Source organism: Gavia stellata, chromosome 21 (genome assembly GCF_030936135.1).
Source record: "Gavia stellata isolate bGavSte3 chromosome 21, bGavSte3.hap2, whole genome shotgun sequence".
In the NCBI taxonomy this organism is placed as follows: domain Eukaryota; kingdom Metazoa; phylum Chordata; class Aves; order Gaviiformes; family Gaviidae; genus Gavia; species Gavia stellata.
Window position 1 is genome coordinate 9,332,557 of NC_082614.1, and position 27,324 is coordinate 9,359,880.

The 27,324-nt window shown below is 42.7% G+C and overlaps 1 protein-coding gene across 1 annotated transcript in view; it reads left to right on the forward strand.

Moving 5' to 3' along the window:
- The first annotated feature begins 4,042 nt into the window (after window positions 1-4,042).
- GALNT9 (polypeptide N-acetylgalactosaminyltransferase 9) overlaps window positions 4,043-27,324 on the forward strand; it is a 151,840-nt gene continuing 128,558 nt past the window's right edge. The window contains exon 1 of the mRNA XM_059827776.1: window positions 4,043-4,283. Coding sequence (XP_059683759.1) covers window positions 4,043-4,283 — 241 coding nt within the window. The remainder of the gene's footprint in view (window positions 4,284-27,324) is intronic.

The following is a 27,324-nucleotide window of genomic DNA, read 5'->3' on the forward strand; positions in this document are numbered from 1 at the left end:
TCAAACATCAAAGTCTTCCCTTCTACACGTTATTCATTCTTGCAAATGTCTCATATCGTGCAGTAGAATCATCAGAAAGGTATGTCTCTTTAGATATGGTAAATCAGTCTTGTGTCCTTTTGAAAAAGTGGTTGGGAATGATTTTATGGCTATTAACTTGAATTAATTTTTTTTTTCGACCTAAGCTTTTTGAAATTCAAAAAACTTTCAAGCAACTTTTCAATCACCCTCTCCTCTTCTCACCTCTCCCCAGAAGTAAAAATCTTACTTATTTTGTTTCATCAGCAAGTCAATTCCTTCGTCTCATTCCAGGGACATTAAAATGAAATTCAACGGAAAACATCTCATGGAAAATTGAAACTCATATTGATTATCTCAGTATGTACCCCCCGTACCTGGGATTGTATGACAGAAGGCATGGTGATTCCAAGGGTTCTGCTATAGAGATTGTGCTTTGTAGGTCTGACATGGTCTTTTTTAATAACTTTTTCTGAGCACTTTTGGGGAAAACTTGAACTTGGGAAATGTCCAGATGATGATGGGTATCCTGGTTATATTCAGTTGCTGCACAATCTACAGTTTTCACTAGCTGGTAAAAAAATCTAGTTTCTCTCTATTGGTTGAGGTTAGTAGCTCCAAATGAACTGGGGTCACATTGACTTGGAGTCTGTTGCCTTGACTAGTTGCACAGTGGGCTCTGCAGATAATGGCTGTAAGACCAATGCTTTACTGAAGATTCTTTTAAAAATCTTTTAGTTCAGTGTTGTTTGAAGTGAAATTTACTGTTTCTGACCTCAGTAGCTAAGTAGAACAGAATTGTAAATGCAGAGGCAACGGAATTTTCCTCTATATCAACATCTTCGTGCCAAGATGGAGTGTTCTGCAGTAACCAAGAGTCAACAGAAGCAAAGATAACTGTGCAAGATCAACATTGTACAAGACCAAGCACGGTTTTGAGGAAAGCCACGTAGCAAGGTTTGGTTTTTTTATGCTGTTGTTATCATTGCAGCCTTAGCTATTTGACAGTCCAGTAGCAGCCCAGAAGTGCCCCAAGGCAATAAACCATCTTTGCTACGTCAGGGGAGATTCCTCTGACAGATGGCTATTTTACAGTGCTGATGGGTTTTTTAGAGTTTTACCTCTGGCTACTTAACATCATCTTCATCTTCAGCCAGCTGTCCTTCATCCAGGTGCTTATTCTGGCTGAGCACGGTGATAGCAGCGAGATGTAAAGAATATGATCAACTATAGACTGTCATTTGGATACATGGTACCTTGGTGTTTCTTTCTAGCAGCTTCCTAATCCATCTTGGATGATAGGAGTGAAAACATGAGTCCTATGGAGATGAGTAGGAGTAAAAATCAATAAGAGAGAGTAATAGTGAGAGAGACTGATAGCAAGAGAGAGAGAGAGAAGCTGGATTTATAATTTGGGATGGGATCCCGGCATTGCCTCTGGCTTGTTCCATTGATTTGGAACAAGTTACCAATGCCTTCCCATGTTTCCTGTTTGTAAGATGGGTCAGCAATCAGAGCTGATTGGTATAGTTTCAACAAAAGCATTTTCACTGAAATCCAGATGTTGCATATATTGATTTTGATCTAGTTTTCTTTTGGCAATATAAGCCTTTCTGAGGGAAGAAAAATTGGAACCTGACCCTTTTGGGCAGGAAACAGTGGCTTCAGCTCAGTGCTGTTTGTGTGAAAATATTTCAAAGCTTTTTGGTTTTGTTCCAATGCAAAAAGAAAATACATTTTCTGACCTTGAAATTTTTCCAAAAGCACTACTGCCATCCTTCAGTCAGCTCTAATAGTTTATCTGTTGTAACTTGCTTTGAGATCTCTGAATAAACAGTGATCTATAAAAGCTAGCTATTATTTGAATGGTGTTAGGTAAGGTTTCAGCCATATAAGCATATTCTCATATTCTTCTGTACACACCGTAGGTTATTTTAAGCCGACCATTTAAGAACATTTGCTTAGCAAAAGGAAACAACTGTTTGACCTAAGTCAATAATGGACGAAATCACGTCTTTGAAAGAGCCCATTTAAAACTGCAGTGATGTGAAAAAAACCATCAAAACTTGGTAAACTCTCTGAGATAGTTGAAGGTATTTTACAACTCTTGGGACAAACTATACACTCATGTGTGAGAATCCGAACTGAATTCTTGTGGCCAGCTTGTGAACTTGGAGTTCATAATGGAAATAGTAATCTAACAGATTCTTAACTATATCAAGACCAGCAGGTGTTGCTGTAATATATTAAATGCTGTGGAGACATCTAATAAGCTATATTTGAGCATTAGTTCAATACATTTTCTTAAACCAAATTAGTATTTTCTAGGAAAACGTAATGCTATGACAGACTTGCAATAAGAATACTACTAAAATAATCAAAACACTGAAAAATTGCAGGTTCTGAGCTGCTTCTGCTGAGCTGACTGAGAGTTTTACTACTGCTTCAGTGAAAGAACATCTGGCCCTGCATTTAGGTATTATTTGAGATTTCGGTGTGTTTAAGAATAGAGTACTGTAGGAAGTAGCCATATCTTGTATGTCTTTCTACAGGGACGTACCTATTTGCAAGAGATGACACTGCAGAAACCTGTGGCATCTTTTGCCAGAGACAAGATTACATTATGGTGAAATTCTAGTCTAGGCTTGTCCTGCACTGTTGATCACAGTTTTCACTGGTGAAAACACAGGTTTCATTGGTGATCCCCAAAATACAAGGGGAGAATTTCCTCTAAGACAGAAACACATGTCTTCTCAAACAAACTGCACCCTCAAGCGCCTCGCAGAAGGTGAACAACAGAAGGGTCAGAAGTAGGACAGCAGCAGAGAGTTTATACCTCGGGAAACCCTGAGCAGGCCTTGCCAAGTTACAGTAAATTCAGGGAGGTTGTAACTTTTGCTGGATTTTGAGCCTGGCAGCTCCTGAAACCAAGAAGGAAGGATGCAAGGAAAAAAACATCCTACAGCCAGGATTATATCATGGTATGCAGCCCTCTAAGTGAGATGGTGTACAAAGGAAAGACCACTGTGAACATGAATGGAGAAGCTGCCAGCTGAAAGGGCCCATCTGGCTAACGGCCATAGGTATCAAGCTTAGAGACCTTGGTAATTCCTCAGCAGTCACGGGATGTGTGTTTGAGAGTAGGGGCCTAGACTGCTTTTCTCCACCTGTGTATGCTTGGCAAGAACTTCTCTTGCATGTCACTTCCAGGTAGGATCACTAGCCAATGTTGTACTTGTGCCGCTGGGAAACCCACAGCACCGAGTAGGTTAGCAGCTCTCCCTCTTGCTCGACTCAGCTTATTTGCGGCGGTGAGGTGGCTGGGGCATCATCTCACCTCCCGGGGCTGCGCCTAGACAAGGACAATGTTGATCCTGTCCGTTCTTGGGAGCTGTCGCTAGCGACGCTTGGCCAGGATAAGGGCCCTCTAGGTGGGCAATGACGAGAAAATGGCCACTGGTGTCTTCCGTGGGAGAGGAGCACGCAACTCCCCTGGCTCGTGCTGAAATCCAGCGGCGAGTCCCGGGGCTGCACCGCGGGGCCCGGGGGCGGGCGGCGGCCCCCGGCAGGGCCGGGATGCGGGGCGGGGAGCCGCGGGCGAGGCGGGGCGGCGCGGCGCGGCACGGCGGCTCCACCGTGTGCATGTAGATGAGATCCCCCGGAGCACGTCACTCCGCACCGGCGCTCTGCGTTCGGGGCGGCGGAGAGCGAGGGCGGGCGAGCGGGAGCCGCCGGAGGAGGAGAGGCGGCGGCTCCGCAGCCAGCAGCCGCTCGGCTCCGCGCCCCGCGCTCGCTGCGCGGCCCCCCCCCGCCCCGCCCCATGCCGCCCAGCCCGCCGCGGCGCGGCCCCTGCGGGGCGAAGGCGGCCGCCGGGCGGGGAGCGGCGCGGCGGTGCTGAAGGACAGCTCCGCTCCGCGCCCCTCCGCGCCGCCCCGCGCCCCGGGCGCGCCCCGACGCCGGGTGGCCGCCAGGCCGCCGGCCGCCGCGCCTTGATGTGCCCCCCGCCTCCGCGCCGGCGGCTCCCATGGCGGTGGCACGGAAAATCAAAACTTTGTTGACGGTGAACATCTTGGTCTTCGTGGGCATCATCCTCTTCTCCGTCTACTGCAGGATCCAGGACCGCTCCCAGGAGCTGGTGCAGATCGTCCGGAGCGCGGACCGCCGGGCCAGGAGCCGCGGCGCCAAGGTGGGCAGCCTGGCTGACAGGGAGTCCATCCTGCAGCGCCTGGACCACCTGGAAGAAGTGGTCTACAACCAGCTAAATGGTACGGAGAGCTGGGAGGGGATGCAGCCCCAGTCCCGTGGAGCCCTGTGTCCTGGGAGGGGATGCAGCACCAGTCCTGTGGAGCCCTGCGTCCTGGGAGGGGATGCAGCCCCAGTCCCGTGGAGCCCTGTGTCCTGGGAGGGGATGCAGCCCCAGTCCCGTGGAGCCCTGTGTCCTGGGAGGGGATGCAGCCCCAGTCCCGTGGAGCCCTGTGTCCTGGGAGGGGATGCAGCCCCAGTCCCGTGGAGCCCTGTGTCCTGGGAGGGGATGCAGCCCCAGTCCCGTGGAGCCCTGTGTCCTGGGAGGGGATGCAGCCCCAGTCCCGTGGAGCCCTGTGTCCTGGGAGGGGATGCAGCCCCAGTCCCGTGGAGCCCTGTGTCCTGGGAGGGGATGCAGCCCCAGTCCCGTGGAGCCCTGTGTCCTGGGAGGGGATACAGCCCCAGTCCCGTGGAGCCCTGTGTCCTGGGAGGGTGCTGCAGATTGGGGAAGAGCACCCAAAGTGCCCCCCCCCCCGCTGCAGAGGGAAGCCCAGGGCACCATATGCACTGACCCCACTGCTGAAGTGCTGGAAATGAAGGGAAAGAGGTGGCTGCAGGGTTTTGCTGGAGGGATTTGTTAAGCCCCCCCCCCCCCTCACCTGCCAACTCTCGGTCCAAAGTCAGGACTTCCTCAATAGAAACAAAGTTAAGGAGGCTGCGGAGTTCATGGGTTTAAGGATTGGTGGAAGTCCCTGCCAGCTGTACCGGGTTTTGTAGTTTGCATGGCTATATTAACCCTGCATGGGTAGGTGTTTGTACGGCAAATGCACTGTTAGGTTATAGCTGGAAGTCATATACTTGGTCTCAGAACTAGTTTAAAAGCATTCTACTAAGTTCTTCCACTGTGTACTTTCAATGGTCAGTTTAAACATAGCACCCATATGTTTCCTTAATGACTTTGCCATTTAAATTTGATATTATCTTCTGTGGGGAGGGGAAGCATCCACCACTTCTTTTTATGACATTCTGTTGTAATTCACCAGCCTTAAAAAATCTTGCTAGGTTAGCAAAGAACCCTTCCATGGTAGTTAGAACAAGCTAAGCCATAAAAGTTGTTAATAGGACAACTAATGTTTCATATAGAAACCATTTCTTCAAAACAAGTGCATTTGTATTTGCTTACATTCGTAAAGTTCTGAATGTGGAACATCAAAGAAATAAGTATGTGATTAAATATGTCAATGCTTTGGACAAGAAGAGGCTGAAGGAGTGAACTTTTACATGAAATTGAAATATAAATGTAACATTTAGTGTCTAGCACCAAGTAAAACTTCCAGTGTAAATACGTTTAAGTATACTAAACATGCTTCTAGGCTGCTTGTGAAAATCTTACTCGTAACATTGATTTAATAAAGGCTACTGTAGTCTCAAAATGCAGACAAATAGGAGGGTTAGGATAAAGTATATTTCCTATTACTACTTTCTGAATGACTGCACAAATCTAAGTAGGTTAGACTGTTATGGTAATACGCAGTCTGCCAGCAAGTGGTACAGAACAGGCATCCCCTTACGCACTCATCTGTATAAAACGGGGAAGAGAGAAGGGGAATGTGGAGTGCGGGTGTTAGTCACAAAAATAGACATTCATGAATTAGAGGGAAAGTGTCAACAGCTGTGTTTCCTAACTATATTTTGGAGCAGTTTTGAAGAATGTAGGGTTTAAGAGGGAAATCCTCCTCCCAAATTCAACACAGCCACAGAGTTCCCGAACTAAATTAGATTAGTCCCCAGGCTATACCCGTTGTAGCTCAACTGAATGAGCTACAATGAAATTTTTGGCCCAAATTGGGACACAAATTCTTGGTGTTGTTCCTAGGTGAGACTTTGGGTAGGATTTTACCTGCTCTGGGTTCGTCTCGGCATGGCATCCCCTGGAGAATCAGCAGGAGTCCTTAATGTACTGGGCAGGCACCATTGCACGTAATGACTGTGGCTTCACAGTAAACAGGAAGTTCTCTGTAAAGTATGCCTCTGTTTTGCGGACTTTTTCCTCCTCCTTCTTCTTTAATTTGGTTTGTTGGATATGGAAATTCACAGTGAAATTACTTGAATTGAAATGTTATGTTGCTTCTTCAGGCCATGATAAACACTGTAGGCAGTTTCTTCTTCTTGGAAGTTCTTACACAGGAAAATACAGAAAGTTTTTCAAGCTGAGCGGTTCAAATTTCCTACTAATTTCCCTTCAGTTTCTCTCTGACACAGTTGGTTTTTTTCTTACACAGTGGTACATTAACACAGAGTAATTATTTCATCATCATTGAAAAGCTACTGCGTCACTTTCTTCTTTTTTTTTTTTTTTTCCCCAACCTGTAGCAACAAAACTGAAAAGTCCTAAAAAATTAGGAGGTGCTCCACTGAAATCATCAGAGTTGCACCACTGAGTGAAATCAGGCTCAAGCATCTATGTTTGGATTCAGCTCACTGGTATTCCGTTTTTAACGTGACTCATTATTTATGCTGTTAATGGGCATAATGCTGCTCTGGCAGCACGGAGATTCAAGGGAGCCTGTCTGTGACAATGCTCTACCGTGCCTCACGGAAAGCCTAGTATTACACAAGCACTCTGTCTGCTCTGGAGCTGTGCAGTTCCAGCTTAGTGTCAAGCAAGGTTTCTCAGACGTTATCCTGTATACTGCTTTATCACAAGGTTAGAGTGCTATCTGAGGCCTTTTTTGGATATTACTTTTTAATGAGGTGGGTCAAAGTCACTTTTATAGAGAGAGACAGACATGGGTAGACAGATTTTATTCATAAGGAACATGAATTCTTTGCATACCCAGAACTCCTGCAAGCACCAGGAGTTTGAGTCCAGCTCAATGTTATTCTTACGGTAGGTCTGTCCAGATCAGTATTTCAATTTTCTACTCTTGGTTCTTTCTGGTTTGAGATCAGAAAATTTAGAGCCACCTATTAGGTATCTTATATTTTTAGTAATAAAGTCTCAGTGTTCTTCTATTTCATTTTTCTCTTCTATTCAGATTAGTCTTAAACTGGTAAGTCCTTACCTGGATTTTCTCTGTTGAAGATCCAGCATAACAGAAAGACTTTTCTGTGAGAGACCAGCCCTGCAGCGGCAGCCATACCGAATTTTGTTTCTGTCACACTTACTTGTTTTCATGCAATCAAAGAAATGCTGTTTGAAAGTGTACCTTCTGCAAGGAAAAATAAACACAAGCAGTAATGTTAGAAGTGTATCAAGAGGCAGCCTAAAACTGATCACTAGAGAACTCATTAACTTTTCAGGCTGAATAAAAACTGTGCATACAGTGCTTGTGGAGGTGTTTGTACGACGTAGAGGACCACGCATGAAAGTCAGTAGAAAGCTGATCCTTGCAGTTATCTTTGGCAGAACAAGATTTTTTAGAATAGAATGAATGAGAATTGCCGTGATTCCCTGCAGAGTCGTGCAGACATACACCCAAACAATAGTTTTCACTTGGCTCGTGCTTTGGTTTTCTATCAACTTAGGAAAACAGTGTTTTTGAAAGCTTTCTTTACGCTCAGTTGCTGCTGGTTTTGGTGGATGTAAATGGATGGAGCGTGCAAAGGGAAAGGAAAGCAATGAAACATGGCTGTGGAATTTCCTTGGTGAAACTTTATATTACCTCTCAATATTTGACTTTGGGTATAACATTTATTTTGAAAAACTGAGTTATTCTAGATGTAGTTCATCAATCTATATATTTCTTCATTTTTACTACAATATTTCTATTGATGAATATGATTTATTGTCAGTCAACACAGAACTAATGCCAAATAGACTTAGTTAGCAATTCATGAAATGGCATAATGATAACACCTTGGTATTTTCTTCCTTTGCCTCTATTTTTTGTAAAGGGGAAAAAATAAAAAAGATTTAATTGACTGAATTTTTCCCCTAATCAGTTTTGCATCTGAGACTGTTGCTGATGATTTACCATTGAGGATAAAGAATTTTTGATGCCTTGACTACAGCATAACCTTTCATGCCAAAAGCAATTGAAGGGTCAGACTACAATTTCACTGTAATTGCCTTTTTCCCTTTTCACTGTCTCTTTCCAGTAATACACAACAATCAATATAGCATGTAATTAGATTTCATTCAATCTGCAAAGATTAAGAGAATTTTCATCTTCTCATTATGTATGCTCACATCATGTCTTCCTACCCATGTCTTCTACGTTAGACCTCTTTGACCTGTTCTATTGCAGACGTGGAGGGATAAGTTTGGAGTATTCCCTTGAATTTGGCAGATTATCATTCTTTACACATCATAATTTGATTTTGCTCTCTTTGGAAAGATTAAATACAATAGCAATTTCTAGTATGATAAATGGGTTTTATATTGCATATGCATTTCATGGAAGAGTCTGGGAAAAAAACCTGGATAATTCACATAATTGCAGCACACAGACTTAAAATGATGGAAATAGCAGGTCCTAGGTGCAGAGGACTGATTCATGCAGACTGTGACTCCTGATTTTTAGAGTGTACTGGAAGCAAAGTGATTGCATTTGAAATTCAGCCTGGCAATCTGCATACTTAAAAGGTACAGTAGTATTTTTAAAAGGACAGTTGATTCTTCATAGGCTTGGGGCTGGTTGAAAATGGTTCCAAATTTCCATATCGAAAGTAAGGGTTGGGAACAGGCTGCAAATGAATCATGTGAATATCCACATCAGGTTTGTCAAAAAGAAGCTTTTACAGCTGGCAACTTTCAGTTGAAGAGTAATTCCTTTGCAGAGAAGAGAGGTAAAGCCACAAATGCGTGGGGGAAGATTAAGTGTGACGGCCAGCCTTACATTAATGAAAATGCACCTTCTCATACCCACAGGCAGGTTCTCATGTTATAACTATTTCTACTTAATTTGGTTATGGTCTGATGCTAACATGCATCTGACAAAATTAGCACACCATTATCTCCAAAAGTATCAACTTCTTTGTGGGGACTGCTCTCAGCCATGTGCTTTCCTTGAGCTGGTGAGAGGCGTCTTCATGTGGTCTCATTTTGAGGATTTTTTAAGAAATGCAAGGTTGGGCCTAGTGACGGCAGGAGTGAAAAATACCAACTGCATTTCCTTTTTCTTTTGTGTTTAAGTTAGGCTGCAGTTTATCTGTTTACCACACAGCATATAACAAGTATTTTCACTTGTTCTGGATCAGTTACTCAAGCTTAGGTGAGTAAACATTCTTACAGGCCTGACCTTCAGTATTGCAAAGTGTGGGTCAAGTCCAAAAGACTGATTTCTACTTCACATTGGCTTTAGCTATGTAAGTCTTGATTTATGTAGCTGAGGAAACTCATAATCAGTGATTTCAGGAAGACCAAGATTTTATTCCCCAAAATAAGGGAAGAAAACATCATGAGTCGATATTTGGATAATCCTTGTAAAAATATAAAATAATATTCAAAATAGCATTACTCTATTTAGGCACTTCAGGAAGAAAAGCTCTAAAGGTTTGGAAAAAAGAGGGTAAATCTCTTTTTTAAAATAGGCAAAACTGCATTCAACTCTTCCAAATATTGGCAAATACAAAAAATATAATCTCCATTCCAGCAGCTCATCAGTGATTTTAAAGTCTCTCCCTGTACTCCGTGTTTCATACGCTAGTAACTATTTTTTAATGTAACATTTCTGCTTTTTGCGTTTGTAGGTGGGAAGAAAGCTTATTTTGACAGAAAAATCATGTGGTAATTTTATCATTGACTCATTCACTTGTGTGGAACTTGAATCATTTGTGCTATATAGGATTAAAAGCAATGTTTACAGAGGTGGAAAGAAAATCTTTGACTGATGTTGTTTTTGTTGCCTTTCAGGAGGTATTCCAGTTCAGTTTCTTTCCGTTTCTTTGTAGATGTGGCTGGAGTTGGAAAAGCAAATTATGGGTCTCTCATCTTTCTAGTGAAGAGCAGCAGTGTGGTTGTTGCACATTTGTAACCACCATACAGGTTTAGAGGATTAGAAAACCTGGCTTGAACTTAATACTCTTGATAGTGGGAGGTCAGGTTGATTTTAAGTTTAGGGTTTTTTTTGTTTATTTGACTTTTTAATTAAGTAAAGGCAGGTAGTAGTTAAACCAAGAGCACCATTTAAGAATGCAGTTCCAGCCACTGAGTGCATGGCTGTTCTCCAAGGAAATAATAAGATTTATGAAAGGAAGAAAAAGAAATGAGTCATGTTTAACAAATGTTCCTTTTATTAATGCCCCTCTCTAACCTTACTAATGGGTACTCAGTCTCTCTTTCTCAGTATACTTGGCATACTTTTTTATTATTTTTATTTGTGGCGTTTCACTTGGTAGTAATTTCCATCACTTATTTTAAACTAATAAACTGAAAGGGGGAAAAAAAAAAAAAAGAGAAGAAAAAGAGCCTGTGATGTTCTGGATAACAGGAAGGAAGCACGCCAATGACAGCAGAGCAGCTTCCAACCTTGTTGTAGTCCTATTGATCAAAACTGTCCTCTGAAATAAGAGAACTTTAGCTTCTGAGAAGGAAAACCAGATAAAGATCTTCCCACTGACCCAAAAGCCATCTTTTCCTGAGAGCACAGAGCTAAAGCAGCCAAATGCTAGTTGGATGTGTATAGGACTTCTGTCTGTTTTTCCTAAAACCCATAGCTATGGTGCCATGGAAATGGCTGTGAATATCTGAAAGCCTCGCAGATGGAAGCAAAACCCATTTCAAGGACAGCACGGCAGATGCAGACAGACTAAAATTGTCTTTCTGCCCTATAGTTTTTATCCTTTCAGGTGTTCCTGCATATCCAGGTTTCCCAGACAGTTTTGGAGACAAGCTACAGTGCGACTGACACTTGCTGGTTATTCAGCAAGTTCTGTAGGACATAAAAAGAGCATAAAAATTACCTGTAGTAAGGCTATCTCCTGAGCCAAGATTTGATTGACTTATGGAACAGAAGGGAGTAATCAGGGAGCAGCAAGGTGCAACTTGGTCTCAGGTCCTCTCGTGTAGCTGGGGTTACTTTGAGTTTAAATGCAGTACTGCTGGGGATGAGGGTGGCAATCTTGGTTCTGTAATTTATTTCTCAGCCTAATCTGCTAGGCTTTCAAGTTCTTATTTGCAAACTCTCCAGTACAGTGAAGAGTATGGAATTTCACCTGGTGAAGATAGCTTCAAAGCTTGGTAGGCTTCACGCTTCATCTTCTCGGTGTTGGCTTACTTCTAACTTCTGTTCTGTCTTCATTCATTGCCCACAGTATCTGCTCTGGTAGCGTACAAGAGTGCGGCATGGATAATCTGTGTGACTTCTCTGGCCTTGGTTTTTTGAACTCTGAAGCAGTAGGAAAGGGCCTTCATTTGCATCAGTGACAGGTCCTCTAAAACAGAGAGAATTGAAGATGGGACTACTATTTGTGGCAAAGTGGTCCTTTCTTCAAATTGAGCTTCACCAGCTGGCTTGCTGAAGGGATGTCACACCTGTGATCTGGTGTAGATCTAAATGGAGCGAGCTGGGTGAGTATACACAAGCCTGTAGATGTCTAGGGAAGTGGTATTTTGGAGCTGAGTTCTTTCTTATCCCTCTGTTTGATATTCTCCTCCCACAGTGAGGGAAGTGGGCTTGTGCTTTTGTGGTTCTTTGCACTGGCTTTTTATTCCACCTGGTTTAGCTAAATTGGACTCATTGCTATGCATGGAAAGACAGTGCAGCAGCACTTTCTGTGGGAAATCCAGTGGAACATCCAGAGGAGCTCTCACACCAGTTTCCTACCCCTCTTACGGCATTTCTCAGGCCATTTAATTTCTGAGTAATTGTGTATGTTTGTTCGTTTATGCCTCTTATGTCGTCTTTCTGAAGAGTGTGTTGAGAGGGCTCACTTCAATGACTAGACAAGTTTGTTGGTCTTGTAGTAAGAGGAAGAAATGGATGTCCTTGGGGTAAAGTAAACCTGCTCGCTGTTTGCCATCAGGCTAAGCTACTCTGTGTGCGTTCTGCCCAGTCTTGCAAAGCTCTTTTGCGAAGCAGATGTGGCTATCTGCTTCTCCTTTTATTTTACTTGGATGACTTCTTCTGAGCGATCTGCTTTCAAGCCAAGGATGAGCCTGGGACCATGAATTGTGTTGTATCCTCAGTGAGGGGAGTTCTTAGTGAAACAATGCAGTAGAAAAGGGCCAGTTCTGGGAATCTCTGACAAATGGCAAAAGGCCTAATATATATTTTTTCAGGTATGTCCTTGATTACTGGCTTTGGAGGACTGTCTGAAGGCAGTTGCAGAGTAGATAGCTGAGGAGACAATAGACCGCTTCTGCTTTATCATCATGAGCAGTGTGGATGCCTAGTTTTCTCAGGGGCTGAAGACTTGTCTCAGTAAATGAGCAAAACATTTTTTGAAAAGATGAGAATATAGATTTGAGTATCTTAAGCCTTGCACCACCTTCTGTGGAGCTGTTGTCTAGAAGCCCTGCCACCACAGTCTGATTTATACTTTTAATACTTGAGCTGTAATTTGCATGTCATCCTGGGAGAATGGGCAATGATTAAGAAAACTAAACTAAGGAAAAGGTTTTTGAAACAGCTTCTCTAAGCACTGCTACTTAAAAATAGTTCTGTCAGGCAGAGGTATTCGGTCTCAGAATACTACAGGAGAGGGTTACCTATTTCACAGCATCATTTGGAAATCACATCTAAATAACCCAAACTCAGTGGCTGAATTATGCCTAAAATATAAAGGAACATTTTAGGCCTTTGGGTTCTTTAGTGCATTTGCTTCAATCTTAACCTCCTGGGTTAAATATTAGAGCAAATGCCTAAGAGGCTGCTGTAATGCCAGTATCTCCCTTGGGTTGAATAGCCACTGTAAAATAGTATAGCACTGGCAAAAGCCATGCTATCCCTCAGCAGATCCCTGACCCCTCCTTTCTCTCTGCAAGGCCAAGACATGTCTGTGGAAAGAAGCTGCTGATGTAAAGGCCTTTGTTATCTGTGTGCCACTGGACTCCACTCCAGGAGGACAATTCCTTGGCTGTACAAACCGCTGCTTTCCCCTCCTCAGGCAATTAGCTGCGGCAGGAGGGAGAGGAGAAAATGTGAGCCTGTGTAGACAAAAGGCAGCTGTGGAACTCAATTATCTACCTCCTACTTACATTTCAGAGCTACTTATACAGGCAATCCAGTTGCCTTTACTGGAGTACTCATGAGAATAAGTGCTCACCAGTGTAAGGGTCTCACACACTTTATAAGGCATGACTCAAACTAGGTTTGCTAGAGTTGTGTTTGAATCACCGCTTGGCACAAGCAGCATAAAAGGTGCTAGCAACCAGGCTTTAATGCCTGATAAACTAATCAGCAAAGAAAATGGATCCTGCCAGGTCTCTCTCTCTGTGAAGTTCTTTAAATACTCAGATACTGTGAAACACAAGTACTACCTTCAGAGATTCACGTAGGTTTGTGTTAGACTACGCAGAGATACCCGTGAGGGATAGCCTCTGTCATAGACTTCATACATTCGGGAAGCACAGAGCTGGTCTCTGTGGGATTACCAGGGTGTCACTAGTTTTTGTACCTGGGGAGAACTGTTAAAAAAAAACATGTCTGTGATACAGTCAGCAGTCATGTTTAGTCAGGAATCTAAGTCAGGTACAAATCCAACACTGCTTTCTAAGCCAACCCCTGTTCTGCTGTCATCAGTGTATTGTGTGGACAGTGACAGATATTGCTGGTTGGATGGGGTAACTTGCTCAAATAGGTTTTTATGCCTTCAGCGATGATCCAAATTCTCCTCAGCTCACCCATGCATTTAGTTCTGTTGAAGTCAGTTGCCTAAATTCATCCATGTTATTGATCCAGAAGCATCAGCACAGCCAGTAGTTATCAGCATAGTAACTCCAGTAGTAAATTTGGCCAAATGAAGGTACTTCTGTCACAGGATGAACGGTATATTGGCTAGTTATGATGATGTATATATAGTACAAAGGATGAATTCATGCTGTGTCTCTGTGCTACTTTAGTATGCTTGAGAGCAGGATCCTTCCTCCTTGAGGGTTTTGGAGTGATTCCCTTTCTAGTATAGTTCTGGTGAGCTTTGTGTTTCTACCTCTGACTCCTACTACTGGAGTCTTTGATTGCTTCTGCATTTGTGCTGTTTGGCTCAAGTTTGCATTTTGCAAAAAGTAGTACACAGACCAGGAGGTCAGATTAGCAGCCTTATCGTGGCTGTCTTGCTCCTGGTATCTGAGCAAGATTTGTTCGGAGATTGATTTACTGGTTTCCACAACACTGCACAGTACTATCTACCTACCTCTGCCCACGCCCTGTCCGTTACGTATGCTGCTGGACACAACCTGCCATGCCTCAGCTACTGCCTGTGCTCCCATGGACGTAGCTTCCCCATCCCTCAGCCAGTGCCTGCATGGTAAAAGACCTTCACTTTTGACCCTTGAGGTCTGCTTCTGCCTTCTTCTCCTCAGTTTGACAGTGCTGGGCAAATCGGTGCTTAACTCATGGAGTCTAACTGGAATCCAAAACTAGGCTTTTCCTCAAGATGTGATTGAATAAGTAATTTTAGCATGCGTATGCAATTAAATGCATATGGGTTATCTGCATCCTAGCTGTATGCTTTGACCACTAGTATGTTGTTTTAAAAAAAAAAAGGAGGATCATATAACTTTCCCTTTCCTTTAGGTGAAGAATAAGACCTCTGCTGGGTTTTTTAGAGCTGTCGGTCTTATGTGGGCAAATGTTTTCAGACTTCAAAGCAGGGATGGGACTTTTCATCCCCGCCTTTTCAGCATCCTCTGTCAACTAGCCCCATCCCAAGCCTCAGCCAAAGGTTTGATCTCTCCCTGGAGGGAGAGCAGGGCCTTACTGCAAGCACTAAGCTCAGACCCCAGATGCTGGCACCTGGGAGTTATCCTCAGTGTCTTAGAGCACTTTAGAATGCATCAAAAACTGGAACTTGTGCAAGGTCACACGCGGGCTCCAATTCCTGTTTCCATCAGCCCAGCCTAGCATCCTAGCCAAGGTACTGCCGTACCATGCCCAAAGCAAAAGGCGCTTTGTTGCACAGGAGCTCATTTTTCTTGGAAGGTATCCATCATGACAGCTTGAAAGCCCTCTCCTGCAATACTGGAGAAGTTTGCTTCTCTGTGGCATTTTTGGTGGGGTGATAGGGTTAATTGGTTGCTTTTCATTTTGATTCTTTATGCTGGTTTTGTGTTTTATTTGGCAATGGGGCCTTACTGCCCTTTTAGAAATTGAATTTATTTTTTCTACAGCTCTCATATGCCTCTAGGATGTGAAGCTTTTGTAAATAAAAATGTATTTTTTGTTATATTAACTCATTTTCAAGGAAGCCTTGTGTTGTAGAAAAGATCGGTGGTATTCTTTCCTGTGCATACTGAACCGAAGGCGGTGATAAGACCAAAAATATCCCCAATTGAATCGCATTGTATAACCCAAAGGTTAGTCTTCCTCGGGATGAAAATTTGCAGTCGCTTTGTAGATCCCTTATAAGGCATATTTCTCGTCATCCAGCCACGTGTAAAATGAGGCTGCTGATAGCTGCACAATTTTTGCATCTGCAAAACGCAGTCCCATTGGTGACTGCCACGAGCACAAACCTGCTGATGAAAGATGCTGATACCCGTTGCGCTGGTGTCAGCTGGCCAGTGAGGCTTACGTAGTCCTGCGTTGTTTGTGGTACAAGCACTGTACTGGAGGTGCTGGTACTAGAACTTGGTACTGTTCACACCTCTAACAGGAAAAACAGATTTTGCTGCACAGAGCTGTTAATCCTAAAACATGATGACAGATTGCAGGTGGCTCCATGTAACAGATGGGAGTGGAGTATGAGGTAAGAGTGAGCTGATCGTGTTCAACTCATTAAGCAACCTAATACTAAGCTGCCTAACTGCTGAAGTAGTCGATGTTTACAACTTACACAAGCAATGAGTGGGTTTGGCTTGGAAAAAAGAGTGGTTGAGTGGTTTAGGTGTTAGCCTGTGTTAACCCTGGGTTTGGAAACCACACATTTTTGGCAGTTCTGTTATATAATTCCTGTGTCACATGGAGAATCCCCAGAATCCAGGTCTGCGGATTTAGGTTTCTGTCTTCCAGCACCATTGCAGGGACATGGGCAGCCAAGTGCTCCACTGGAGCCTGCGTGTGTATTTCTTCCTGGTGACCAGTCTTTTCTCCACTTTCTAATGATCTTTTGCATCTGCTAGAGGTTGCAGTTCTCTCAACACATGAAGAATGTCTTTTGTTTATTCACTGCTAGTATGGTAGGGAGCAGTGAAAAGATTTGCAGGTATTAATTAGAAGCTTCCCATCTTTCTTCAATTTAATATTTGGCAAACTCACTTGATATATCGTTCCTGGGATACTCCTTTAGGCGTAGACCTGAACATGTCAGCACCTGCACCAAACACTTTGCTCTTGGCTACTCCGGCTTTGAATACACAAAACCAATAATCTTTGATTTCAGACTTGTGCCAGCCTGATCCTCCTCCTGAAATAGATCCATCTGGCTCAATGCATTTTCATTCAGCAGAAAATTAATTCTGGAAAGGAAGTGGCTTCTGTAATGCTAGTATCCAGTGGGGTTATATGTAAAACCTTCTGTTTTCTGAAAGAGTAAGCTTGGTATGGTTCCCATATTCACAGCCACGTTTCCATTTCAGGCCTACAAAACCCTAAGCCAGGCTGCCGAGAGCCCTCCTGGATGAGGTCAGGGAATTAAGAATTTCTTCTGTGATCCCTTCTGAACCTGGTCTGCCTAATAACTGGACTCTTTGTCTCCCTTCTTCTGGCACACATTAAAAAGTTCACAAAGTGAGATTTTTAGGTCTTCCTTGCACAGTGAGAAGAGTGAACAAGAAGATATGCGGAAACGGAGGAGAAATATTCATGAGAGAACAGGGACATGGCCTAACTTTGAAGCTGGGATGGTGCAGCCCAGCATGCCAATGGACACAGGCTGAGGGATGCAGCCCTCAGAGAAGGTGTTGATCATTGTAGAGGGCATTTTTGCACATGTTACAGGACTTGTTGTTTAGGCATCTTTCAGCCTTTAATCATACTGACAAGAAACCCGAGCACAAATACTGCTGTCTTAAAAGACACAGTGGAGGTAGTGGAAGAAGGAGACCAGTGAAATACTTTGTAAAATTATTCTTAGTAAAATTGCTTATAGTCGATGAAGTAAGCATGGGATTAGTGAACTGGAATCAGGGTCCCTGTGTGAGTCATGCTAGGACTGCTCTAGCTCTGAGGAGAGGTGGAGTTCCCCACTGCAGCACAACGTACAACAGGTTATTCTGGTAAAGCCCGTAACACAGTTTGACAATTCATTGTTGATAACTATTCTGGACCAGAATTTCAAGTGATGAAAGCTTTCAAGTGATGAAAGTCTCTTACGTAGCCTACTTATGGCACTGTAGTGGCAAGATCAGAATCGGGCCCAAAGGACAGGACAGCTAATGCAGGATCAAGACCAATGAGACATGACTCTGCGATGCTCTGTGTGATGGTAGGCTGAGATAGCCTCTGTACACTGTACTATCAGAAAACAAAACTGGATATTTCTGGACAGAAATTTATTTTAGAAAAAGAAAGTCAGCATATGATCTTTTGGTTTTGTCCCTGAACTGGAAGAAGATGCCTCTAATCTGTTTGACAGGTGATATTGCATGCCTATGGCTTCTCTATGCTAGATATGAGTGTCTCAGCATATGGTTGTCAAACTAGAGGTTGATTATTTGCAAAAATATTTTGACAGATACTGAACTGACAAATTCCCTGTTTAAAAAAAAACCAAAAACCAAAAAACCCCAACAAACAAAAAGGTTTTGTTTGATACTCTACTGATGAGGCTGTGTGGATTTGGGATCATACCTTGCTTTATATTCCTTTCAAAGGGAGGGAGGGAGGGAGGGAGAAGCACCCCTACTATAAAGAATCAGAAGGATTAATTTCTCTAATAAATGCTAGGGGAAACAGGCAAAGTTGCATGGAGTGGTGTGTCCTGCTGTCATGGTGCCTCTCCTCTAAGTCTGTGTCTCTCTCTTCCTAAGGGAAGAAGGACTAATTTAGTGAGTCAGGCATTTCCATATGAATTTTCATTAACATGGTCTCTTTACAGGGAAAGTGGTTTTAAATGGGGTCACAGATATGCCTCATTATTTCATTAGGAATCCCCTAATATGTGACCAAAAACCGTGCTGTTTTATCACTTAACCTGGTTCTCATCATTGTCACTAACACCTGATGAGAAGCGTGTGTAAGCTCACAGAAACAGGAACTGGGGGCTAAAGGAGCAGCTTCCATTCTGGCTTTTGAGAAAGTATTTAGAGCTGCTGAAATACAAGACCGGGGCTTAGGAGACCTGGGTTTCATTTCCAGGTATGCCTTTCCTTTGCACTTTAGCTGTGGTGTCAGCTCATCTCTCTGCTCTTTTACTTTCCCTCCCCTTATCTGTGTCCTCTATTTAACTGTGAAGCTCTGAGTTTAGACTAGTCTGGGTAGCGTCCTACCTCGTGATGTTGTTAATCAATGATATAAATTGCAGCCAGACATCCAACAGACCTAGACATCCAGTGGTTACCACAATTAATCCTAAAAATAAGTGTTTAGTTCCCTGAGCAGCAAAAGCAAGAAAGCTGACTTTTTTGTGGGTTGGTATCCCAGAGGTGAATTCTTGGGTGGTTTCTAATAGTTCCAATAGGTCTCTCGTATTTGATCTTTCACTGAACCTCTTCTCTCTGTAGGAACATTTTAATGCCACTTTCTTCCCAGATGTCGACTTTTGTGACACTTTCAGAAGTGTAATTTTTGGAGACCTCTGACTGTCTACCAAGCTTTGGCTGAAATTAGGCACAGTCCTCAAAAATCTAATGAGCAGAGGTGAGTGGAGGGTATGAGAGAGAGAAGCAGACTGATGGACAAATGCAGACAGCATGATCCCACAAACTGTTTTTTCTTGGCAAACCAGGCTAAAAATCGTATTGGTGACAAATGGGATTTTTACTCATTTAAACACAAACATGAAAATCAAGTTCTTAGCTTTTAAAGGAACCAGACTCAGATCTTGACATTGAATTCCTCTGCTTGCTCTGTTAATTGGCAATAAGTTAACGCAAGCATTTTTTCTCTGCTTTCCTGCTTACTTCAGTTAATAACTATAGCAGCATGAAATTTCCCTGACACTACACCAGTACTGCAGGAGAGCCTCCCTTATTTTCAGCTTCCTAAAATGGCAGACTTGGGTCCCACTAGCTTTTCTCATTGCCCTTCTGTAGTGACTGAATAATTAAATGATGCGAGGAGCAGAGAAATGTTCCTGTGCCTTTCTTCGCTAGGCAGCGTGAAGCATGCCCTGCTGCTCATCTCGTCAGATACCCTTCATGGCCCATGGGGCTCAGCATTGGCTTTCACTGGGACCATTTGGTGCTGGAAAGCTCTTTCTGCTTATGGGAAGTGTGGGTCTGACCTGAAGTTTAAGCGCAACTGGATGGCACGTCTGCTTTGTATCCTTGAGGAGTGATGAGTCCAAGCTGTAAGCTCAGATCTCAGTTTTCTGAAATTCAAATTCTGATTCATACCTGTCTCTTCACTGAAGGATCTTCTTCTCCTGCATAAAGGCACCTTCTATCACTGTCCTCATTTTTCTCTTTACTGTGTAATTTAACATCTCATAATGCAGTCATAAGTACAAACCTGAGACACATCAGGGGACAGGAACATTCATTCTTTTATAGAATTTCTGCATAAAGTAAAGAAAAGCTTGAAGAAAAATTGAGTCTCTGAAAACTTGAATTTCTCTTTACATTGCCTTAGTGGAAACCAGATAAGCACGATTGCAGTCAGTGGCATTAGGAAGGTAAATTGAAGTCTGATCCACAATTTCAAAAACTCGGCTATTGTTTTTATACATGATCTGAATTCTGTATGCGTGTCATAGCTTTAAATGTGCTCTGTAGGTGGATCAAAGTAGCATGTTGTTACCAAATGCACCCCACCTTTGTCAAACAAGGCCCATTTTGTCTTGCAGTGGGTTTGTCAGGACCTAAACTAGCCGTAGGTCACTGTCAATTTGTAAAAATACCAACATGCAGTGAAGCCAATCTTGTTAATAATGAATCAGGTATTATAGCAGTGCTGTTTTTAAAGTGCCTGTAACAGTGGATCGTAGTTTTCCCGCTCCTGGAAATCTGAGTCAATTTATCTTTATATCAACAATAAACCTGAAAGGGCAGAAATCAAAGTAAGCAATGTTTTTATTACCGCTTTTAAATAAAATATTGTGCCAATATTTTCTCCCTAACAGTACATCTTTATTTTCTCAAATTTATTGGCAATTGCTATTTATCCTCATTTCTCCTTTCTTTTGCAAAACTATCTCATCTTTTGATTTACTTCCTCCAGAGAATATAGTACCTAATTCTTTTTATTTTTCCCTGATAAATCCCTGATTAATTGTATGTTACAAGCTACACATGCAGCATTGTGTCTTTCATTTCTAAATAGGCTTTCTTTTATGAATTTCGAGAGGGAACACTTTTCTCTCTAGAGCCAAGACCAAATCCAGGCTCAGCATTTCCTTAAACAATAGCAAGGAACTTCAAAACCAAGAATGATTCTCAGCACTGTGGACTACTTCTACTCCTACTCCTCCTCTGTGAGGAGGACAGAATCAGACCTTTAGTTGTGGTGCATCCTCTAATAGATCTGCTGCCCATGTGGCTGCCAATTAGGACTCTCACCAATTAGGACTCTCTGCATAGTAACTTTCTTCAACCGCTCTAGCCTCAAAACTGCCATAAATTGTTGATTCGTAAGCATTTTGGTTCAGATGCTGGGTTCTGGGCTGTATTTTTTCTCTTTCAAATGTGTCCTGTGTTTGGTTTTGAACTGATTTGTCCTGCTGATAGAAAATTAAATCATATGGGTATTAAGAGGTTGATGGAAGGAGGCACTGCAGCCTGGCATTGACAAGCAAGGCACAGCCGTAGTGTATGTTAACATGAGAAATGAAAATAAAGGGAAGGGAGGAAAGAGGAGGAAAAGCAGAAATGCAAGTTCTATCTCAAACCAAATTTCCAAGCCAAACTCGCTGAGAGGTGTCAAAGATGTGCCTGAAAAAGCACACAAACACAGTTCAAGAAAAATACACATATCTACAGATGTAAAATAGGCAGTCTGTCAGGAAAATGAGTATGTTTTGAAGCCAGGCATCAATATTGCTGTGTAATGATGCAAAAGAAAAGTATGTCACCTTTGAAGAGCCTATAAGACAGAATCGTACTGAAAGGAAAACGAAGGAATCGAGTCTCTCTCTGGCTCCTGTCAAAACCAATATCCAAATTAACTGATTTTCAAGTGTGGGCCCTTGAAGAGATCTGATGGAAGTATTCGGAATCTCATGTCCTCAATGGCAGCTGATCTCTTCTGCCATCTATTCCTAAGGAGAAATGCCTGATGATAAGATTGAGAGGCAGCAGACAGAGAAACAGCACTGCTCTGACAAAACTGGGGACCTTTTCAGATCGTTTGATTCTCTCGTGGCCACCAAAGACACCGGACAGTGACTCTTGGAGCATGGAAGGGAGAACAGTGGACATAGCCAGCAGGTCTGTAGGTGTTACCTTGTCTCTTTATTGTAGTTGCATTGCCAGACGTAGGCTTGGTGACTAATTTCACAGCTGTGGAAGATCGAGATCCTACTTTCAAGCATGATGTGATTTTGAGTTCCAGCAGCTACTGCGGCTGGGTTTCATACTGTCATCCTCTGCTGTGTAAAATGGGTTGAACAACCAGGAGCTTTTCAGTCATACAAATGGCAAGTGTTGTATGCAACTTTGTCACTGGGAAAGCTGCCTGTGTGATTATGTTAGTTTAATTTAATAGCAGACTGTTTAGGTAAATGAGCAGGGAGGCATATGAATGTCTGCAAATAATGTGGAGCATGATTGCAAAATGATGCTGCAGGAGATGGGCTGTCTGGCCCTTGTCAAGAGCTCAACAAACAGCCTTGAGCAGGGAGAGAAGAGTCTTGCTCAGTCTTGGGCACAATCCCTCTGAGACAGAGCAGAGTCCCAAGGGTGCCTGACTGAAACCTGGGCTGAAAGGAAGAAATTTGGCAGACTTGGCAATGTCAGATGTGGTACAGCCTTTGGTTAGTTTAGACTTTAATATCAGCACAACGGAATCTGGAGTAGTACAAGCCTGCATAGGACCTGAAGTTAGATAAAGATGCTTTTTTTAGATTCCTTGTATTTAAAGATAATTTCTTCCTTATGGAACCTAACCCTGTGGGATTTACTGCTGTAGTTGAGCTGGTTTGAGAATAGGCCAGTCAGGGATTTCTCATCCAGAATTACATCAGAAGTCAAAAGGGTATTTTTAAAGGTTAGAGATGGGCAGTCAGCTCTGTAGGTGCAAGAGAAGGTCATTGTATCCAACAGCACATTTTCAGCTGTGGGCTTCGTCCTGTCAGACCTTGGGTCAGAACTCCTTCCTGCAATGGTCCGCCGCTTCCCTTCCCTACCTCTGGTTCACACAAGCAAACTCCTTGTTTTTCAAAAGATCTTTTCCTCATTTATGAAATGAAAGCCCTTTAACTTGGCTTGGAGCACCTTGTTCCTGAATCTGATTAAACAGCTCCAAAGTTTTAGCTCTTGCACCTTGGAGCTTTTCAAGGAGAACTCTCTTTCCCTTTCTCTAGAATGGCTCTGTTATCATTTTAATGATCACTGTCCCCAGGAGTTCTCACCTCCGTTTCCCTGGAAAAATTACAGAAAATCTAATATATTGATACAGATGACCCATTTCATGTGAGTCAGTGACACTCTGACTGTGACAGTACCAGAGGATTCATTGCTGCAGGAGGCCATTGAATTGAATGTTAGTGGCTGAGCTTTGAAAGGGCACTGGGTAGTTTTAAGCCCTATTTCTACCCGTCTGAGTTAAGATAATGAGGGTAATCTAATGTTATGCTTCAGGGCTTTAGTTACCTGCCTGTGGGGTTCAGAAGGGAACTCTGCTTCCAGGGACTGTCCAGAGTTTAATTGGCCAAGTGCTTTATGATTTGTGTTTCGTTTCCTCTGAAGCCTCAGGTATTGGCTACTGCCAGAGGCCAGATACCAAACTGATGGCACTCAGATTCTGTCTCCTTTTAATATCAGTGGGCTGCTGGGCAGTTATAGCAATGTTTCAGGTCCCCCTCTCCCAACTCCAGATTTATGCCATCACCAGAGGAGTAGTTTTCTGGCTTTCCTCCAAAGCCCTGAAGAGAAAAATCCGTTTTATATGTTTCACCAGCACAAGCCACAAATCAGCTGGGACTTTAAAACTTCTGGAAGAATCTTGACATCTGTTATTTATTTAAAAAAACCAACTGATCTTTCTCTGTGAATGATCTTTTTGATCATCAAAATTAAAAAAAAAATTAGAATCACATGTATATAATTTAGAATTGTGTATATGGGTAGGCTCTGTTTTTGTTACTCAAAATTTAAGTTTAAAAGTATATCACATAGATCTCCCTTGTTTAAGGATGCCTGCTCTTCAGGAAATTGATTTTGCTTACATCAAGGCTCTGACAAAACTCTGGCATCTCCTTTATTATCTATAGGCATGGGATCAGTGTTCTACCTCACAAATGGGGTTTTATCTTCATCTCCAGTGCTCTGTGTAGCTCCTATTTCTTGGTCCTTCCAGTCGTCAATCTGTTTATCTCCTCCTGAATTATCTGTTGTAATTAGAATACATTTTCTCATCTCAAGGGGAAACCAGCTCCAAATGAGTATTCTATAAAAGCAATTACTTTTGATATTAGATATCTGTACATAAAAACACAGTATTTCTTCCACTTAAAAAGCACTAATGAATTTTGTGTCTAGAGAGGGAGTAGTCTACGCAATGCTACTGTTTCTGCTAAGCCAATGAACAAAAAATTAGTCCTGTAAGACGGCTGATGAAGCTAGCAGTGGCATGTGTGAAACACCTTTGAATAGTAGGTCAGGGAGAGAAAATGGATCTGCAAGGTCATATGTTCCTTTTTTTCCGAACAGGCCTAATGTATGTGTTGATGGACTTGGTCGTTGTCCACATTGTGCCAAGATGATTAACACAGTTTTTCCTACTACATTAGTCTCCTACATCTGGCCGTCCGTTACGCATTTTTCTCTGTATTTCCTCAGATATCCTCTCCTGTTCCTCAAAGTCTTAAGTCATGCACTAGGAATCTTGCGTTTGGCATGGAACAGCTTTACCAGAGATCTCCATGTGGACTTCTTCCCTCTATAGACACAGGAGGAGTTGTGCTGAGCCTTCTCAGCAAGAAACCTGTCTTACATATATCAGAACTGCCATCTTTCATCATCTCAAAATAACCTGAATGAGTAGGGAGCTTTTATTACAAGCTTTTCTACAAAAGGAATAATCTGAGAAACATCTTGATCATGTTATTTTGGAGAAGACTATAAATACTGCCCTAGGTTATTTTCCCATAGCTATCCTCTCCTTTTCATCCCCAAGCAGCCATCTGTGTATGGGGCACTTTGGGACAGAATCTGTTCAATGGAGTAGAAAAGAAGGTTCTCCAGTGGGCTATGAAACAACATGTTTTGTTGCTGTTATGACAAGAATGAAATCCACAGGCCACTGTTGCACTGCAACCTCTGCCTCTCTTACTGATCCATATTGTCTTGTTGTCTTCTTCCTTGATTATCTTTCTGTATCTGTTTCTTGTCTTCAATGTTGACAGCGAGCTCTTTGGGGTAGAAACTGTCTTTCTGGGCTCATGTATCATCTGCTACAATGGTGCCCTGAATCTAGACTACATGTTATGAAAACACTAAGAAAAACAGCTGTTCTGGCCAAATTCTGTCCTTGGTAAGGCTTACTATAAAGGGTTTAAGGATTAATACACCAATATGGTAGGGGCAGAGTGTGTAGGATGGAATAAGGGTCAGCTTCCAGCTCAGATGCTGGTAGCAGCCCTGGGCATTTTTGTGGCATTTTCCATGTAATGTACTTTGACCACTTGACAGATATTCATAGGCTGTGCCTCAGAGTGCTTTCTGCAACCAGGAAATGACCCCATTTTAAAAAAGAAGAAGAAACATAGGGCAAAGCACATAAGGGGTTGGATATTAGTCCTCTTGCCAGAGAGTTTGTCCTAATCTACATAATTTCCAAGGCTCCTAATTCTGCACTCTCTCTGCCTGACTAGCTTCTGTGGGCAGAAGAGGAACAGCCTTCCTACAGGCAGAGCTGCCAAATCACTTCATCCCTTCACCGCCATTCAGCAGTCTTCTCACAGATAAATGTCTTACAGGATTGTCAGTCATCTGTGGATGAAGGTTGAGAAACACTATCTCAGGCTTCCACTTGAACAGAGAGAAGGGTCTGGAGGTGAGGTCCAGGTAAAAAAATGCTGCACCACTTAGTTTCTAGAGCCAAAAAGTTGCACATTAAGTGCTTCAGCTTTACAAGTTATTGTACTTTTTTCCTTTTCAAGCCATCAGCCACAGGATACTGTTTGTCTTCTCCCTGGTATATCTTCAGAGATACTTGAGGCTGATACTGGGTACTAGGGGACATAAATCTTTCAAGCAAGGATGCAGCAAACTTGATTACAACTATAAAAATAGGACTGTATTTTGGATTTCAGATAAATGGAAGTGCTGGAGTCATTTAAATTGGATGGGGTTTTGTTTGTTGCCCTCCTCTTTGCAGAGAGTTGGAGCCTGTGTCTCTGAGGAGTATGATTTGTTGAATGTTTCTGTATGTAAAACTAAATCTCATCCACATACAGCATTCCTTCTAGCTCAGAAAGTAAGCACCTTTGATATGGACAAAATTCAGATCAGTTCCCTGGGCAGCAAATCTTATGTATTATGTAGGCTTACTGAAGGGTGGTGGCAGGAGAAACTGATTTGGGATATAGGAAGTTGGGATATGCAGAAATTAAGGGCAGGCTCTGTTTAACATTTAGATTGAATCATGAACCAAGACACTACTGAATCCTCATGCTGCATACTCCTGTTTGCAAAGGAGACTGAAATAGTGTCAAATAATGAAATAGTTTCAAATAAGATTTTTTTCTGGATATTGTCGATCCTTGTGCTTGTAACTGCAAAATGCTTTTACTTTTCCATGTTTAATTTTGGAGCACCAAGCTGCTAATGCATTCAGCAAATTTATGCCTGTGGGACAAAACAATTTTTTCATTTTCTCCAAGGCAATAATTGCAGAGAGCCACTCTTTAGCTCTGGTCATTTCTTCATTAACCATAGTTTGTGCAGTATTCATGGGAGTCAATGAAAGAGGCAGATACCTGGTTTTGGCAAAGTTCTGCGTGGGACCCATGGGCAAAAATGAAGCATACAGCATGGGAGAGAGAGGAAAAAGAAAGCACAGGCTGTGAAACTTGCTCAGCATTTTGACAGAGTCAGGGGTAACATAGGATGGAGAAGAGAGAAATACCATTCTACATGTGATGCCATACGATACTACCACACACCTTTAGCCCCTGCTGACATCACAGGCAATCACTGGATAGAAGATGCTTCAGCTTTTGCCAGAGTATGCCTGTGTTAGAAACTGAGGGAGGCTGCTTTTTAATTCCCAAATTAATCGCAACAGGACAAGAACTCAGGCAGTCACTGGGTTTTTTTGATTTTGATTTTTTTTTTTTTTTTTTCATTTCCGGCTCCACCACCATATCTTGTGCAATCCTGGGGAGTTCCTTAACCTTTCAGCAGATCATTTCTGCCCAAAGGTGAGTAGGATGACTCCTTCCAACCTCAAGGGGCATGGGGATTCCAACCTTGCTGGTGTTCGGGAGGCACTGCGGGACTTCAGTGAGGGTTGCAAAAGAGCTCCAAGTACTGTAACTTTCTGTATGGTGGGGGCTGCTTTGTATTCAGTAGCCCAATGAAAGGACAAAGAACCAATACAAGCTAGTGCAAAAACATTTTCCTGGAGCACCTCAATGGCTAAGGTATCCAAGGTAGAAGGGTTTTGTTTATTTCTGAAAAAGAGATCTTCTTCTGATACTGAA